Raw genomic sequence first — 17,770 nt, forward strand, 5'->3', positions numbered from 1 at the left:
TCACAGCTGACTATGGATATGGCCGTACTAATACATTTTAGTAATATTAGAATTCCTAATAACTAGCTGAAACTAAAAGAACACACAACAAGAAAATATCTAAAGAGATCTAAGCTCCCAGTATTGGGAGCCTCTCTAAGTGTTCAGCGCCGTCATTGTCGCTGAACCTACCTGATGGGCCCATGGTGAAACTGACCGATAAATCTATACCACTATAAAACAACCTACAGGGGGCAGATCCGCAATGTTTGATCAATTAAAGCAGGTCTAAAGAAATTTAAAATTTGGCGTGATCAGCATGTGATAGTGTTAATGACCAACTACTAATTCATCAATTGGTAATTGAGCATGTAATTGCACAGTTGGATAAAAAAAGGCTCAGGGTTTACTGGAAAGTGAACCTAAATGCTTCAATTTTCATTGCCTCCACCAGAAATACTCCCTCCGATCCATAAAAAGTGTCAGAGCTTTAGTTCAAATTAACTAAACCTCTGACACTTTTTATCGATTGGAGGGAGTATCTGATATTACACAAATTGTTGTCAAGATATTTATACTGTAAAAGGTATGGTGTGCTAAAAATATGGCACAATGGCAACAACAAAATTTAACACAAATTTTATTGCTCATCAACGTACTAATACAATGTTCCCCGCAAATTTTTTTGCAGATATAATGCTGATATTTGCTTATTTGAATATTCATATTGAAAGTAGCCACCCTAGCAACCTAGCAGTAGTCACTGAATTACTGGGTAATTAGTCAGCTTTGAGAAATTAAAAGAACACATAAATGGAGAAGTTATAACAGTAAACAAACAATTTAGTCAGAAGAACAAACCATCTTAGAAAATAGTAGCAACCTAGCCCAGATTTTATACAGATGCGCCTGAGATAAAAATACATAAGTAAGATGTTACATCATCACATAGAGAGATCATCATTTGCAAGAGCCTGATCTTCTACAGTTTGACAAGTACAGGCAACCTAAGCTAGTAGCCTTCAAGTGGTGATCTAACATTCATTGTTACAAATCCGCAACATTTGATCAATTAAAGCAGGCCTAAACAAATTTTAATTTAGCTTGACCAGCATGTGAATTTAATGTTAATGACCAACTACTGGTTCATCAACTGGTATTCTGGTAATTGAGTGTTTGATTGCACAGTTGGTTAAAAATGGTTCAGGGTTTACTGCAAAGTGAATCCAAATGCTTCAAAGTTTTCATTGCCTCAAGAAGAATTATCTGATAGTATTACACAAAATGTGGACACGGTATTTATACTGTAGAAGATATGGTGTGCTAAACAAAAATAGAGTATAACTGGCAAAATGGCAACAATAGAATTTAACACAAATTTTGTTGCTCATCAACCTGATAATGCAATGTTCTCAAGAAAAAAAAAGAACTGAAGATATAATATTGATATTTTCTTATTTGACAATGCCACCCTAGCATCCTAACGCTATTCAATAAATTGGGTAATTAGTCGCTTCTTAGAGAAATTAAAAGAATAGTAGCAACCTAGCCAAGGTTTTGTTTATATATAAGATGCGGCATTACATACAAGACATAATTAAGAGGTTGCATCATCACATAAAGAGATCATTTGCAAGAGCCTGATCTTCTCAAATTAAAAGATCACTAGAAGGGAGTATCTGAGTTGACACAAATTTTTGTAAGACATTTATACTGTAGAAGATATGGTGTGCTAAAGAAAATAGAGTATGACTGGCACAATGGCAACAACAAAATTTAACACAAATTCTATTGCTCATCGCCGTGCTAATAAAATGTTGCCCGCAAAACAAGAAGAAACTGCAGACATAACGTTGATATTTGCTTATTTGACAATTCACAATGAAAGCAGCCAGTCTAGCAACCTAGCACATGATTTACTGGGACATTAGTCACTGCTTTGAGAAATTTAAAGAGCGCAAAAAACGGAAAAGTTAAAACAGTATACAACCTTTTTAGTCAGAAGAACAAACCATTTTAGAGAATAGTAGCAAGCTATCCCAGATTTTATTCAGATGCGGCATTAGATAAAATACATAATAAAGATGCTGCATCATCATCACATAGAGAGATCATCATTTGCAAGAGCCTGAGATTCTCAAACGACAAGATCACTAGAATTAATAGCTGAATGATAAAACGAATTTCATGATCTATATACAGCTAATAATAACCAAGGATGAGGATACTAGATTTTGCGAGACTTGGTTGCCCTCTCGAAGATATCTGCTACGACAGCAGGGCAAGATCTTTTGAGGCAAGCATAGCCTTCGCTTGCCACCACAGCATCCGTTCTGTCCGGAGAAGCGATAAAGTCAAGGCAAGCATCTTTGAGGCGGCTGCACTGGTGCTGGTCGGCTAGAGCTAGAGTAGTGGTGACGTTCCGGACACTAAGAGTCCTGCAAAGGATGCTCTCGCACAGCACCTTCATCCTTTCCATGGCGTACCTGTCCGCAGCCACTAGCAGGTGCTTCACCATTTCCTCAGCATCGTCTCCAACGAGATGCTCCATGGAAGGCAGCGAATCCGTGTAGATGAAGTGGAGCAGCGCGCCGAAGACAGCGGGCTGCATATCCTCTACGGGTATGGTCTTCCTTGTCCTGTCGCCCATCGGGCCGAAGAGGTCGGCTTTGAAGACCCGCGACCGCATCGCGAGCACGAGCTTGTGCGCGGGGAACACCTCCCCTCGGACCTCGAAGGTGACGTCTGTTTCCTCCCCCGTCTCCAGCAGTTCTTTGAGGTTGTCCGACAAGTCCGAGGGGGGCACTTTGATGTCGAAGGTAGTCGCGATCAGCGCGAGCTCGGGTTCTTTGATGACTGTGATGTCGCACTCGACCACAAGGCTGTCGTCGCCGTGCAGGTAGGGCAATGGCTGCAGGAAGTCCTCGCTCATGTATGTGGGCGGGTTGGAGCGGAACAGCAGGGGCTTGTACCGGGCGAGCACGACGGAGGGTGGCAGCTTGCCGGCCTGGTCGAGCAGCCTGACCTCGAAGGTGGCCCTGGCCTGGGCGTGGGCGGTGACGAGCTCGAGGGAGACGGAGGCGTAGTCCCCGTTCTTCATCTCCATCTCGGCGTCGGGGTAGTACTCGATGCGCCAGAGGTAGCCGCCGACGTCGAAGGCGGCGGAGCGCACGTACCTGCCGGCGCCGAGGCCCCTGTGGAGGCTGTAGCGGGCGATCTTGAAGGTGTGCGTGCCCCGGACCGTGCGCGGGCTGCACATCGACGCCGTCGCCTTCATTCTGGACCTCTAGGGCTCCGGCGGATGGGGAGGTACTCCGGTAAAATTGGAGCTCGCGCGGAGAAATTGGGTCTTCGGATGGAGAAAAGTGACCTCAAGCCATCAGGTTGGGCTAGAGGAGACGCCGGCGCGGCGGCGCGGCGGCGCTGCTAGGGCGGGGGGAGTGGAGATGTGGGGCGGCGGCGAGAGTGGGGAACGGAGCTAGGTCTAGCGTCTCGATTTGGGGAGTACAGTGGTTACTGTTGGAGCGGAGCACGGCCAAATTTCAAAAGTTTCCACGAGAGCTGATGAAAGTCTTCAAATTTTGCCAGGATTTTGTTTTATGGCAGAAGAGATTTCGTTCCATCAGACAGGGCTAAGGCCGGTACCAATGCATCACCCCACTATAGCCTCGCCATGTCAGTTTTTACCTCACTCTCAAAGTCTCACCCCACGGTGCCAGTGCACGGGCTATAGTGCCAGCTCTCACTTCTCTCTCCTCCCTACCGCCTCCCTACCGCCTCCCTACCGCCCCCACTAGCACCGCTATCGCCTCCCTCTCGCCCCGCTCTCGCCTCCAACGCAGGCTATAGGCGGGCAGTACCGCCCCCTACCGCCGGGCGGTGGATCCACCGCCCGCCGCTAGCGTCTCGCCCGCCTCTCGCCTCCCTCTCGCCCCGACGCGGGCGGTACCGCCCCGCCTCCAGCCCGCGTTGGCACCAGCCTAAGGGCATCTCCAACACAGCCATCTAAACATGACACATCACCTTTTGTTTCTATTTGGTCGATTTGGATGGCCGTGCGGACAAAAAAGGACATGCCGATGTCCGGCGGACCATTTGGATCGCACGTTGCATCTAACGAAGCCATCCAAATCCATCCATTTGGGTAGTGCGGCATAGATATTTTGTGCCAACGGGTGACCCGTCACGTGGCGAACTAGGTAAGCGCAGCCATGTGGTCGAAGGCGGCAACGCTGCTAGGGGAAAGTGGAGATATAGGGGCAGCGGCAAGGATGGGGAACGGAGCTAGGTCAAGTGTCTCGATTTGGGCAGTACACACAGACACAATGGTTACTATTCGAGTGGAGCACGGGCAAATTTCAAAAGTTTCGACCAGACTTGGTGAAAGTCTTCAAATTTTGCCACAATTTGTATCTTGATAGAAGAGATTTCGTTCCATCAGAAGGGGCATCAAACGGCGCGGTCATCCAAATAGGGAACCTTTTTGTCCTATTTCGTCAGTTTAGGTGGTTGTAAGGACATATAGGAGGACACATGCTAGCATCCAGCTGACCGTTTGGTCGCACGCTGCACCCAAGACGGCCACCTATTTGAGCAGCGTGGATGCATGGTCTAGGTATTTTTTGGCAATCTTGACCGACCTATCCCGTGGCGAGTAGGAGAACCGAGTTGTCGCCATGTGCAGATGTGCTCGAAGGAGGCGGGCGCATACCCGGGCGTGTACACACACGATGGCACATCTTTTGAGGCATCGGGGTGATCATGAACAACCCTGAGCTCAGCGTCGAAGCACCGTCAGCGCCCATCATGGCAATTTGCGTGAGCGCATTCCGGTTGATAATCAAGAAGGCCTGCTGCTTGACCAAGGTCGCGAGGGCATCCGCGCTAGCCTTGAACTGCAGGGCTTGTAGATGCTCTGCCTTCCTCCTTCGTGCCTCGGCGGCGGCTTCAAGCCTCCACATCACCGCGACCTTCCTCTGGTCTGCCGCTTCTTACTCTCGTTGGCCCTTTGCTCTGCCGTCAGCTTGACCTTCGGCTTCTTGATCGTCGTCGTGGTGGCGGGAGGTGTTGCGACACCTACTAGAGGGGCCTCGACGGCGGGAGGTGCTTCAGCCGCGACGATGGAAGTGGTGGGTTATGCGTCGGTCATCTAGCCCTAGGTCTCTCGGAGTTGAGTGGGGATGTGGTGGATTGGATTTGAGAGACCAACTGGCGGTATTGTTGCCTATTTGATGGTACCCCAAGGGACGGAGGGGTCGGATCCTCACGAAGGGGGAAAAAGTAAGGGCCAATGGGCGGAGAGCTACCGGGTCAGGAGTACGCGATTTACCCAGCTTCGGAACACATGCTCAAGGACAGACCTGATCATCTTTGATTTCCAAAAAAATTTCATTTTTTTAACTTTTTTTATTTTATGTTTTCAAGTATGGAGTTGTGTGGCACCCGAGAGCTAATCTGTACTTCTCGCTAATCTAGCTTGTTTAAACATCTTATATTACCAAATGGAGGGAGTAGAATAACTCCCACTAAAAAACATATTCCCCTTGTAGTGGGACACACGTGACGTCAAATCTGAAGTTTGATAATGGTAGACCCCTTCCGAACTAACCTTATTCTGAAGTACTAGTCAAACAAAAATCAACACGACTAACTTAACTTTAGGACTATTTGATTCCAGATACAGAACTTATAGGAGTTTTATTTATGAGCTATATACCATTTCTAGGTTTTTTTTTACCACACTGCGGTTCTCAAATTCGCTAAACTATTATTTTCAAAGCTAGACCAGTATCATTTACTATGTATGAAGTTGCAATTGATAACCTAACAGGGTAGGTGTTCAAGGATCAATGATTTAAACTACGAAGTTTGAATATTCCTCTAAAAAAATCTTTTAGTTGGTTTTATGGAAGTGAAGAAGAAACGGCTTACTAAAACCCTAAGCCCTAAGCCTATCATCTGCCCATGTTTTGTGTTACTGATGGTTGTAATTTATGTGATAGATATGAGGAGTAATTGTTGCCCTGACATATGTTCTGGTTAGGGATTATTCTTGAGTCTAGTTGAAAGCAATGCTTGAGAACAATAATCTCAGACTTGAGATGCAGGTATTTGTTGGGGCCAAAGGTTGGGTGGGACAAAGACATGCCCCACGCAAATTGCGGGTTAGTGGTCAATGTTGGTCCTATATCTCTGCACACATATGAACAAGCACTGATTATTTGATACAGATAGCTGATTATGGCATCTGTTGCATATGCTTAAATTGTTCAGAAGTACTAGTCGGCATCCCAACAGTGTCAAGATGATCAAGTAGCCAAGGAAATTTGGATACAATCAACTTAAACAAGTACAATTTTCATTCTTCTGTTGGTAATTTGGTTCCTGTTATACCTAGTGATTACGAGAAAAGCCTACAGAAGACCAGATCCCAAGTTTCCACTATTCTCCTGGGCATTGGAGATGAATGAAAAATGCTAAAATTGTACACCTAGACGTTCAGAGCAAAACAACACTCTTATCAATAAACAGCCATGATCCACGTGATGATCCAGCAGTGTATCACATATTTCTCAACCGGGAATCATCCCAGTGGCTGCTGACCTGGGCTTGTGCATCTTTTCAAACACACTTCAGCAACGGCCTGCAATTATGACATTTAGCACTCTGATCATTGTTGTGGCTTCACAACCATCATGCAGTTGTAATTAATCTGAGCCTTGCTGTTCTCTGTTTCTTCTTGGCTACATACTGTGAAGATGTCAACCAACACTACCGGCGTCCACTGGTAGACTGAAACTGTGTACCAGCACCTGGTGCATGTGAAGGAGTCATGGAGTCCTGGAAGATTTACCAGTGGCTGCTGAATTGAGTTCCTTCATCTCTTGGAACACGCATCAGCAATGGAGTTAAGATATTTCATTCAGTTCTATAGCACTGTGATCATTGCTGTGCCTTTGCAACCATAACGCTACTGCAATCTGAGCTTTGTGGTTGTCTGTTTCTTTCCTGGGATGCATCTTCTGAAGACGCTAACCGGTAATCCGATATCCATTGGGAGTATGGAAGTATGTACCAGCACCTGGCGCATGTGTAGGAATCATACAAACCTGGTAGATGTAACTCATCTGCTTCTCACCTGCCTTTTTTCCCCTTGAACTTCTTCTTGAAATCTTGAGGGCCTAACAGATCAGAAGCACTTGAATCCATCTCTTCAGAGAGCTTTTGTGCCAATTCAAACCGTCCAGCTTTCTTCAGGTCACTGATCAGTGCACGGTAGACATAAACCGAAGGCCGATGTGACTTCTTCATTTGCTCAAAAGCTTCGAGGGCATCGGTAATACGGCCTGCCCGCCCGAAACCATCAATGAGCGCGCTATACGTTCTCAAATCCGGACCGATGCCCCTCCCAACCATCTCTGTTGCAAAGCTTTTGCACATATCCAACCTTCCGAGCCTGCGCAGGCAGTTTATGACCGTATTATATGTCACGACGTCAGGAGAGATGCCGAGCTCCTCCATCCGCTTCACCTCTCGGAGCATCGGGTCAACCTGGCCAGCTTTCCCAAGCATGTCCAGAATGGTGTTGAACGTGACGACATCCAAGCACTCCTTATCTTTCTTCAGCTCCTCGAATATGATCAAGCTTTTATCGATGTGGCCATATTTACCTGCGGCGAAAACAATGCGGTTCACCACCGTGGGATCCCTACCCTGCGTGATCTCCAATACCTCTCTAACAAACCTGAGCATCGGTTCAGGGTCATCTAAATCCCCAATGGCCCTGGCGACATGCATGTAAGAGGTCAAGTCGGGAGCGGCTTTGGAGAGCAGAAGGTATCTGAATACCTTGGCGAAGAGCGCGAAGTCCTCTGCTTCGCACGCTCGCTTCAGCAGCAGATTGTAGGTGCCCAAGCCCAAACGGGTCTGCTCGTCGTGCAGACGCCGGAGAATCCCGGCCACCTCTGCCGGATCCGCTCGGGACAGCGTGGAACCCCAGTCGCGATCGAGGGGCTCCGACTCGCACCCCTGATCGGCTGCTGGATCCTCTGCAGGCGGCGAACCCGCCGCGAGACGGGAGGGGGGCACCGCGGGTGTCGTGGAATTCGTCGTTGCGGGTCGACCGTGTGGGTGCCGGAGTGCGCGGGCGGCTAGGCGGGAAGGAACGGCGGTGAGGCGGCGGATTTGGGGGAGCATGGGGGCGGCGGGAGAAGGTTCCGCCGGCGAGTTAGGGCGAAGAGGAGACGAGCTATGGAGACAAACCATGGGCCCGCCTGCGGGGAAGTGCTTGGGAAGCTCGGTAACACGAAATGGGTAGCTGCGGAAGGCCCAACATCGTCTACCACTTCGCGAGGCCCTTCATGGGCACGCGCTATAGACCTTTTCTTTTTACACCCTCTAGAATGGGAGCCCCTATTCTACGCTTTAAGCGATGCCATTAACCAAAATCGCTCAAGGGAAGACAACTTGGGCTGGGCCCATTTACGTCAAGGTCACACAATGTGCCCTTGTTCGTTCAATCGCTGGACTCTAACGATGTATGTTTTGTTGTTGTTTTTTATTTTGAATAAATGATCAAATCTGAAAAATTGGCAGTTGCTTCAATGCTCAAATTCGAAATTTTTTGAATCTAAAAAATGTTCGAATTTTAAAATGTTCAAATATGAAAAATGTTCAAATTTTAAAAATGTTCAAATCTAAAAAATATTCGAACAGAAAAAATTTGAAACTGAAAAATATTCGAATTCAAAAAATGTTCAAATCTAAAAATTGTTCTAAATAAAAAATGTTCAAATTTCAAAAATGTTCAAAATTCGAAAATGTTCAAAAATTGGAAAATGTTCGGATTTTAAAACTTCAAAAAGTTGTAAAATTCAAATTTGAAAAAAGTTTTAAAAACTGACAAAAATCCAAAAACCAACGAAAACCGAAGAAACACCACAGAGAAACCAGAGAAACTCACCTAAATAGAACAAAAACCGGAGGAAACGCGCTGCCTTCGCTAAATGGGCCGGCCCAGATAGAACTTTTCCTGTGCGGAGAGCCGGATCCGTCCCCCTATAAGCGGAGAATAGGATTTGCCCTCTAGAACTAGCAAGTGAGCAAGCAATCACACCTCTGTGAACTTTTCTGAACCATAAATTAAATGAAATTTCCTCAAAAAGAATCAGTTACATGAAATTGTATAAATAATAATTATAGTTGCATCGACCAAGAATATCGTTGTATTTACATGTAAAATATGCAAATTTTTTTGAACAAAGGGAGGGGTCTAGAACGAACACTGATGCAACTCCATTACAACCACACGTGGCGGGTACATTTTACATAGAAGCCCTTAGGCATCACTCGAACAAAGGACCTAAAATTTGAAAAAAAAGGGCCTCCAATCTTACAAGAAACACCCTGCCTACAAAGATAAAAACGCAATCAAGGACATGGGCATCTCCGCCACCAATCGCCGGTGACCTCCAGGCGTCGCCGCCGAGGTCTGAGGACAACTTGCTCGTTGGCCCTGCTCTGACAAAGTACCTACACCGCTGGTCACCGCCGCACCATCGGGTACGAACCACTTGAGGGCGAAGCAGTGCCGAGCTCTAGCAGCTGGCAAAAAGAGAAAGCCTCCGCCATGGAGGTTGAATTCGGGCCGCCCTTCCGGCCAAGGATCATGTCGCCGATCTTGGACGCCATGTGTTCCGCACAGGGAGAGCTTGACGAAGCATCTCCATAGCACCCCACAGGCAGAGCTCGAAGAAGAACACAGCAGGCAAGATCGCCACCGTCGTATCCGCTCTCCGTACCACCACGGTAGGCAAGAGCGAGGCGCGACGCAGCAGATCTCCTCCAGGGTCGACCTCGAGCCAGAAGAAGGGATCTCAAGAGCATATTCATGAACCAGGAGCTGTCACTTCCCTCTCCCTCGCCGCCAAGGCCGGCCAAGAGCGAAGTGAAAGCAGGACTCACCAAGACGGGCCAACGCTCCTCCTCGCCTCCATGGCCGGCCAGGAGAACTGCAACATCTTGGGCTTCATGCATCCAGCAGAGATCCACCGCCGCATTTTTATTGAAGGAGATGGTGCTGGTCAATCTCCTGATTTGCTCCGACCAGAGGAGCACCATCAGCATCATCACCAGCCCTAGAGCGCCGGAGATCTGGCGGCGCCGACCTCCAACTCCACCTTCACTACGGGAGAACCCCCAAACGGCGGCATCTAGCCGCAAAACTATCAAAGAAACGACGTAAAACGAAGCCTAGACTACTCCGGCGCCTCACCACGATCAACTCCGGCCAGCTGGCCTGGCGGAGCGGCCGGCGGCGGCCCGGTCAGAGGATGGAGACTCTCAAGACTACTGTAGCGAGCTGAGAGCGGTGGAGGGGGAAAGTGACCTATATTAATTTCCGCTTATCTCTCGTAAAATATGCAATTGAGTGACGACAACAACAACAATAACAACAACAAAAACGTGAAAGTGCAATTGCATGAAAACAACCAATTCTTCTCAACTTTTCTCATAAAACTGCAATTGCATGGAAGATTTTACATTGATTATTATTTGTAATGACTAAAATTTATTCTGGATCAAAGTTTTGGGTTCCCAAGTTACGGCATCATGCCAACCAAGCCTTCGTCCTTGTCTTTGTCATCCAGTATTGTTTGTTTAGTTAGTAAAATCTATATAGCCGTGTACATTAAAATTCATCTCCAAGTCTCTCTGCATAATTCTAAACCTAAATCTGTCACTCGGTTTCTAGATATACGATTTATGAAATCAATTGAATTGATCATTTCAATTAAATATTATTTATTTCAGTTGAATCATTAAAATTTGCGCAATATTTACTTAGCAATCATGAAATCACGACACTAGAAAAAATGAAAGTGAATCCACTATACAAACTTTATCATGTACCCACATAGAATGAAAAATATAGAAAATATACACTCGAACTATTTTATACTAGAAATAACATGTTTAGCACGAACATGCGCACAATTTTTTTTTTGTCTCAATCCTTATAATTTTGAATGTAAATGGATTGCAGCCTGACATGGGTATACCCTTCGGGTACTCATTATTAGTATACCTGGCTTGGTTCGGCCCAATATGGAGAAGGCCCAAGAAGGCAACCCGAAGAAGTAGTCGACTAAGACTCTTGTAAAACCTTAGGCTAGTTGCATATATAAAACTAGCCAGGACACCCGAGAGAGAGGGGGAAGATAGAGACAACATAGCCCCGCTACGGCGGCATCCTGTAAAGATACTTATGATCATATAGTGGATTGCTAGCAGCACGTAGGGATCCTCCACCGAGGGGACCCGAAGCTGGGTACGTCGTGTGCCTAATCTCGCTCCCGGAATCTTCATCGTCGCTCTATCCCGAAACCTAAGTCTACAATACGTAGGCATTGGCGAGGTGATCCCTCGTCACAGCCATATAGCATATATAATTTCTGAAATCTTAAGGCTCATCAACAGTGGCGACTTTGTGAACTAAGTTTTGTCTCATATTGCTAGCTAAGAGGTAGCTTGTGTGATATATATGATGAGCTCTTTTACTCTTGCAAAGTGAGTGACAAGTGAAGGAGTTTACACGCACTCTTCCTACTCCACTGCCCGCATCGACATGCATGTGCATCGCGTTAGTCGAGTTCAAAACTAGTTTCATACCTAGTTTCCAGCTTCCATAGTCTTCCTCCCCCATTTGTCGGTTCAATTGGCCAGGCACCTACATGTTTCAGGCTATATTGAGGGGAGAGAGAACATATTGGTACGCCTGACCACTTCATGTCTCTTTCTCTTTCTCTCTCGCTGTGAGTTCCTTTTACTGCACTGCCCTCTTGTCTTCCCATCCCGCCGGCTACATACATAGCCATCCCGGTGAGCAGACCGCGGAAGCCCCACCCGCTAAGATCCTGCACCTGGACATGGGTGATAAGTTTGTTGTAGAACGTCTCGGTGCGACTGCTCGCATTTGTTTTTCTGCTTCCTTGCAGGCTTACATGTGAGCATTTTTCATGACTTTTTTGAACTTAGAACACACATTCACATATACTAAAACATATATTATCATCCAAAATATGGTCCAAAATATTCTATTGCATTATATCTCATCATATCACATTGTGTTCTAAGTCATGTTTAAGTCCATAAACCATATATGCATCAAGATAGAAATACAAGTTCCAAAGTTTAAGGAGAGTGATGGGTCTGTTCGAGGCGACGGGTAGATTTCCAGACAAACGACGGGTTGGTATGGAAATCACCGTAATGCACAATGTCCTTTGGATGGAATTGTCAAATAAAACGATGCTACAATTCCATGACAGCTAGACAACATATCACTGAAGTTACCAAATGAATTCGGCGATTTGGATGTAAATTCCTGGATAGCAAACGAGTTCAATGCAAAATCCCAAGCACAAGGTTTTGGCAGAATAATCGTGGTCTCAGACTGCCTTTCGTTGATCCAGTGGGGGAACTCTTCCACCATGGATCGTAGCAGTGTTGGAGTTGTGGTGGAGGATATCAAAGTCATTTCGAAGTTTCGTCTTTCACTCATGTTTATCGTCAGTTTAATGAGTCAACACACATTTTAGCTCGTTCTGCGGAACGCTTTGTTTTTTCTATTTTCAGAAACTTTGCTTCGAATTGCATCGATTTGTTATGATTAATAAAGTGTTGTATTCCCTAAAAAAAGCAAGGCCGTAATTAAACTTGAGCGGTTATTACTACACGATTGTCACTGAAGCCGAAACTACCGCTACCGCACCGGAGTGGGGGAAATATCCCTTTCCACTTTCCCCTTCCTCGTCCAAGTGCCCCACTCCGTCTTCCGCCACATGGCTCCGCCCGCCGCCACCGTCGCCGTCCTCGGCGACGACCTCCTGCGGGAGGTCTTCATCCTCCTCCCCACCTCCACCGACCTCCTCCGCGCCGCGCTCGCCTGCAAGCCCTTCCTCCGCGCCGCCCGCAGCGCCCCCTTCCTCCGCCGCTTCCGCCGCCGCCACCCCTTCACCTGCCCGCTCCTCCTCGGCTGCCTCCTCCACGGCCCCACCGACCGCCGCCGCAGCACCGCCCCCCACCTGCTCCCGGCCCACCCCGACGCCGCCACTCGCCGCGTCATCGACGGCGCCGACTTCGCCTTCTCCTTCCTCCCCCGCCGCGGCTGGCCCGAAGCCGCCGGCAGCCCGTGGCAGCTCCTCGACTGCCGCAACGGCCGCGCCCTCCTGCTCAGCCGGGCTTCCAGGGCACTCGCCGTCGCCGATCCGCTGACCCGGCGCTCGGTCCCGCTCCCCGCGATCCGCGGCCTAGGGTACGCCCTCGTCGCCGACGACGGCGACTCTTCGCTGTTCAAGGCGGTCTGCATTTCCCGACGCGTCGGGGGCCCAGGGCTGCGCGCCTTTCTCCTCTCCTCCGCCGACCTCCGCTGGGCCGAAGTCGCTGTCGCCGGCCTCGACGATGTGCAGCCCGATCTCGCCGGCTCCCGGGCGATGCAAGCCAACGGATCTCTCTACTGGAAGCTAGTGGGCGGGGAGCGCATGGTGGCGCTTAACACGGACACCATGGAGTTCGCCGTGCTGGAGCTCCCGCCTTTCTTGAAGGAGATCAGTTTCGACATCATTGAGAAGGGGGAGGACGGCGCGGCTGGGCTCTACCTGCTCACCATGCGCGGATTCTGCATTGAGGTTTGGGTCGGTGTGAAGGACGGCGCCAACGGCGGGCTCACCTGGACGCTGGTGGAGAAGTCTGTCATGTTCCACAGGGCGATGGCCGAGATGGTTGGTTCCGAATTCTTTTACCAGAACAGGCTGGATGTCATCGGGGTGGTTGCCGGTGTTGTGTTCTTGCGCAATGGTGAATGTCTGTTCTCCATTGATCTCCAGACCATGAAGATGACGAGGGTGTCTCCCAAGGAGAATTGCCTATCCCATCTGATATATCCTTGCACCACAGCGTGGCCGCCTTCTTTCCTCAACCCTACTGAACAAGGTGCTTGATAAGATGGTAAGCTGTTACTACATGCTGAATGCCTCCTGCAAGTTTCATCAGCATGTGCTTATACAAACCCATTGCTTTTACATAGAGATAAATAACCTCATGCTAGTTTTCTACCCCAAAACTTTCTTATTATTCTCTTCTTTTGTAAATTCTTCTGATACCACTGAATACTCTGAATTTGCTGCAGGGATGTGATGTTACATTTCAGCTTAAGATGATAAGGTTGTGTGGCAGATGTGAGAGTTTATGAGGAAGACATTTGATCCATATGAATTTTGAGGGATGATTGCTGCGAACCTGCTCTAGTTGTGGTTAACTGTTTGGGCCTCGTATCGTGTAATTACTTATGTTTGTAGTCTTAGTTGGTGTTATGTACTGTTTAATTATGTTTATGGCCAGTCTTTTACCTGAGATTATAATCTGAGGGATATGGTATTTAGCATGCTTTTGCGCATTCTCTGCAGGAGCTTCATGTTGCTTATATCATTATATGGTGTCAATTTCTATGTCACTTCACCTGGCTCCTCACTTTTGGTGCTTATCTTACCGTTGCCGTGATGCATTTTTTGTTTGGGGTTTGGAGTGTGGCTCTGCTGATACTGATGCATGAATGCTGCATATTCTTACTTTGCTTCCAAAAACATGCACAATGAAGAAACTGAAACTAGAGAACTTTGCCTATTGTTACTACTGATGTTATTAAGGCAAAGTTTGATGATTTTTCTATCAGTTGGTATTAGTGCTTTATTTACTTTTAAATTTGCACATGAGTAATTTTGAAACGTGTCATGATGACTGAAGAACTCAGTTAATATGAGTTGAAGGTTTTGTAGGCAAAGATGCACTAAGAGACAGGTTATCATTGTGTTTCTATCATGTTCGCATAACTACAGTCAGAACTGGGGTTTGAAGTGTAGTTCTTCTGGTACAGCTGCATGCAAGTGTTACTGTGCATTCAAATTCCAAAGTCATGCGCAGGGAAGAAACTAAAAGATGAAGAACTAACTTGGCCTATGCCAGCGAGTTCTGATAATATCGCCAAAGTCTGATCATTTGGTCTATCAATTGGTGGCAGTTGCTTTTTATCCATTGTCTTACGATTTTTTCAGAGGCTCCCTGGATGGAGATAGTAGAATTAGGTTCTGGGGTTGTTTCTTCAGTTTCTCCGGGTTGGAGCCTTGGAGGTTCATTGGCCCATCATTCTGCACCTTATGGGCATTTTGTGTGTGCACCTTTCAATCAGCCAAGCCAGTGTTATGTTCTGTCAAATTATGTCTATGTCCAGTCTGTTACTGGAGATTATAACTTGGGGCATTTGGTATTTAGCATGCTTCTGCGAATGGTATGCAGGAGTTTCATGTTGATCTGTATATCGTGTCAATTTCTATGTCAGTTGATCTGTCTCATTACTTTTGGTTTTGGTACTTATATTACGGTTGCCGTGATACAGTGTTGGTGTTTGGACTGGCTCAGCTGATACTGATCCATGAATGCTGGATATTCTTAGTACTTTGCTTCCGGAAACATGCACACTGAAGAACTTTGCCTAATGTCATTAAGTGCTGTTATTACGGCGAAGTTCAATAATTGTATAATCAGTTGTTCTTAGTGCCTTTTTCTCATCTGTTGACTGGAGAAATTTTGAGGTGCCTCAGGTTCTGGGTCTGTTTAAAATGCACTGATATCTAAGAGATAGGTAATCCCTGTATTTCTAATGTGTTGGGATAACTACAGTTGCGATTGGAGTTTCACGTGTGGTTCCTCTTATACAATTGCATCTAAGTCTTAGTACGTGTCCAGATTCCCAAGTCATGCTGGCACAGGGATGAATCTGAACATGAAGAACTACCTTGGCCTAAGCACAGGGATGAACTGCCTTGGTTGGTGTTAGTTTTTCCTTTTTATCCCTTCTCTTGGGAAATTTTGGGGCATGCCGTGGGCTGCCTGCCTAAACCGGAACCCAGAAACTAAATCACGCCACTTAAACTCTAATTAATCGAACGGAACCGAAGCATTCATCCATCCAGCACGTTATCAGTAGGAGCATGAGGAAGCCGCCGGCTGGCGTGGAGTCCATCAGGCCGAACGCGGCAGAGGAACAAAAGGTGCGAATTCCTGTCGGATACCAGTTCATTACCTCCGAATCCAACTTCTTCTTTCTTTACATACTACTACTCCTACCTTTGTTTCCATCTTATCGTTGCAGAGCAGCAGTCCGATTCCGGAACGAAAAGGGTTGTACTCTCCGACTCGAGTTGGCTATCGCAGTCATGAAGCCTATATAAGGCGAGCTGGGCACGCACTGCATCAAGCACAAGTCGTCTCAATCAGGGAAGAACAATACGACTAGACACAATCGCTGCTTCGTGATCGGGAACAAGCTTCAGAAACTATCATCTCCTATTTGTGGATCGACCATAGAGGCGACGATGGAGTCTGTGCAGCAACCAGGCGCGTCGCCGTTGCCGGTGCTTGTGCACGATCTTGGAACCCAGACCGATGATGAACCGCTGACGCAATACAGCATCTCCAGCAAAGCTCTGAGCCCGGTAGCCTTCGACGAGCTGCGACGCTACCGCTGCTTCGTGACCCCACAGAGCTGGGTGCTCGCTCTCGACCCAGCCTCCTGCCAGACGTTCCTATGGCGGCCTCAGGACGGCGAGAGGATCCAGCTGCCACCCAAAGAGCAGGGGTTCCCGGAAAGCTGCAAGTGCTTGCTCTCCGACATGCCAGGTGCGGCTTCAGGCTCTTCTGTTGTGGTCTTTGATCTCGACGACAATGAGATGTGGGTGTGCAAGATTGGGGCAACCAACTGGGACAGCCACCGCTATGAACCCAGCATGTTCGTCAAAGGCAGGATTCCCCAGCTGACCAACATAGCCATGTGCCACGGCATTGCAGCTGTCGGTGGCAGGATTTACTTTGAGTTAACAGCCCGTGAGATGGGGGTCATTGAGTTTAATGGAAAAGAGGGACTGAAACTTGACACCATAGAGGTTGACATGGCTCTGCCGCTAAGCATCCGGATGGCTTCAATGTACTTGGTTGAGTCTAGAGGTGAGCTCTTCCTCGTCGTCATCTTCTTCGATGGCGAAAATGTGCACAAGATGGCCAATCACGCGGTCTACAAGATGGATTTCTCAGAGCCAAAATGGTGCGAGGTGGACGAGATTGGTGCCGACAGGGTCTTCCTTCTTGGTGGGGATAGTCTTGGGATCTCTTGTTTTGGGGCCTCGTGCTCGGCTGGTGATCATGGTCTGAGAGGCAACTGCATATACTTTTTGAACCACGTGCCCACCACCACCAAGAGTTTTCTCCATGTCATCGACCTCAAGACTGGGACGGAAGAAGCGCGGCGGCCTTTTATTAAGCACAATGGCTATCATATGATGCCAGTGCGGTCGCCGTTCTGGCTACTACCTACAGAATCAACCTTGCAGGCACAAGGGTCATCTATTCTCCCCTCTAGTCCGATGCCTCCTACAAGAAGAAGCCTAGTCACTCTTTTCCGTATCATCTTCTTTGTGTTTCTTTTCCTAGCTATGTACTAATCCAGGTGCCATTTATGGCCAATTTATGTGTTTTCTTATAGTTGTACTTTGATCCCCTGCATACAATGAAGTAAACGTCTTGTCGATCTCTTCTGTCGTTCTGCCCCCAAACAAATACCACTTTTTTATGCATGTTCTTGGGTAATCATGGGCCACGTTATGAACATGTTTTATTTCGAAAATGTATAGATTTGGGCTTATAGATAGTCATACATCAGTCAGTTGTGACTTGTGTGCAC

The 17,770-nt window shown here is 47.4% G+C and overlaps 3 protein-coding genes across 3 annotated transcripts; 1 reads left to right on the forward strand and 2 right to left on the reverse strand.

Annotated features, from left to right (window-relative positions):
* Positions 1-1,956: 1,956 nt before the first annotated feature.
* Positions 1,957-3,377, reverse strand: LOC124649362 (BTB/POZ and MATH domain-containing protein 1-like). The gene has a single exon (XM_047189008.1). It carries the CDS (start codon positions 3,254-3,256, stop codon positions 2,207-2,209), a length of 1,050 nt encoding a protein of 349 aa, XP_047044964.1. The 5' UTR covers positions 3,257-3,377; the 3' UTR covers positions 1,957-2,206.
* A 2,936-nt stretch (positions 3,378-6,313) lies between these two features.
* LOC124646438 (pentatricopeptide repeat-containing protein At1g11900-like) lies at positions 6,314-8,175 on the reverse strand. The gene has a single exon (XM_047186550.1). It carries the CDS (start codon positions 8,173-8,175, stop codon positions 7,114-7,116), a length of 1,062 nt encoding a protein of 353 aa, XP_047042506.1. The 3' UTR covers positions 6,314-7,113.
* Positions 8,176-12,821: 4,646 nt separating this feature from the next.
* On the forward strand, positions 12,822-14,513 carry LOC124708915. Its single transcript, XM_047240552.1, has 2 exons — positions 12,822-13,986; positions 14,168-14,513. Exon 1 carries the CDS (start codon positions 12,822-12,824, stop codon positions 13,977-13,979), a length of 1,158 nt encoding a protein of 385 aa, XP_047096508.1. The 3' UTR covers positions 13,980-13,986; positions 14,168-14,513.
* Positions 14,514-17,770: the final 3,257 nt, after the last annotated feature.

This window comes from Lolium rigidum, chromosome 4 (genome assembly GCF_022539505.1).
Source record: "Lolium rigidum isolate FL_2022 chromosome 4, APGP_CSIRO_Lrig_0.1, whole genome shotgun sequence".
Taxonomy (NCBI): Eukaryota; Viridiplantae; Streptophyta; class Magnoliopsida; order Poales; family Poaceae; genus Lolium; species Lolium rigidum.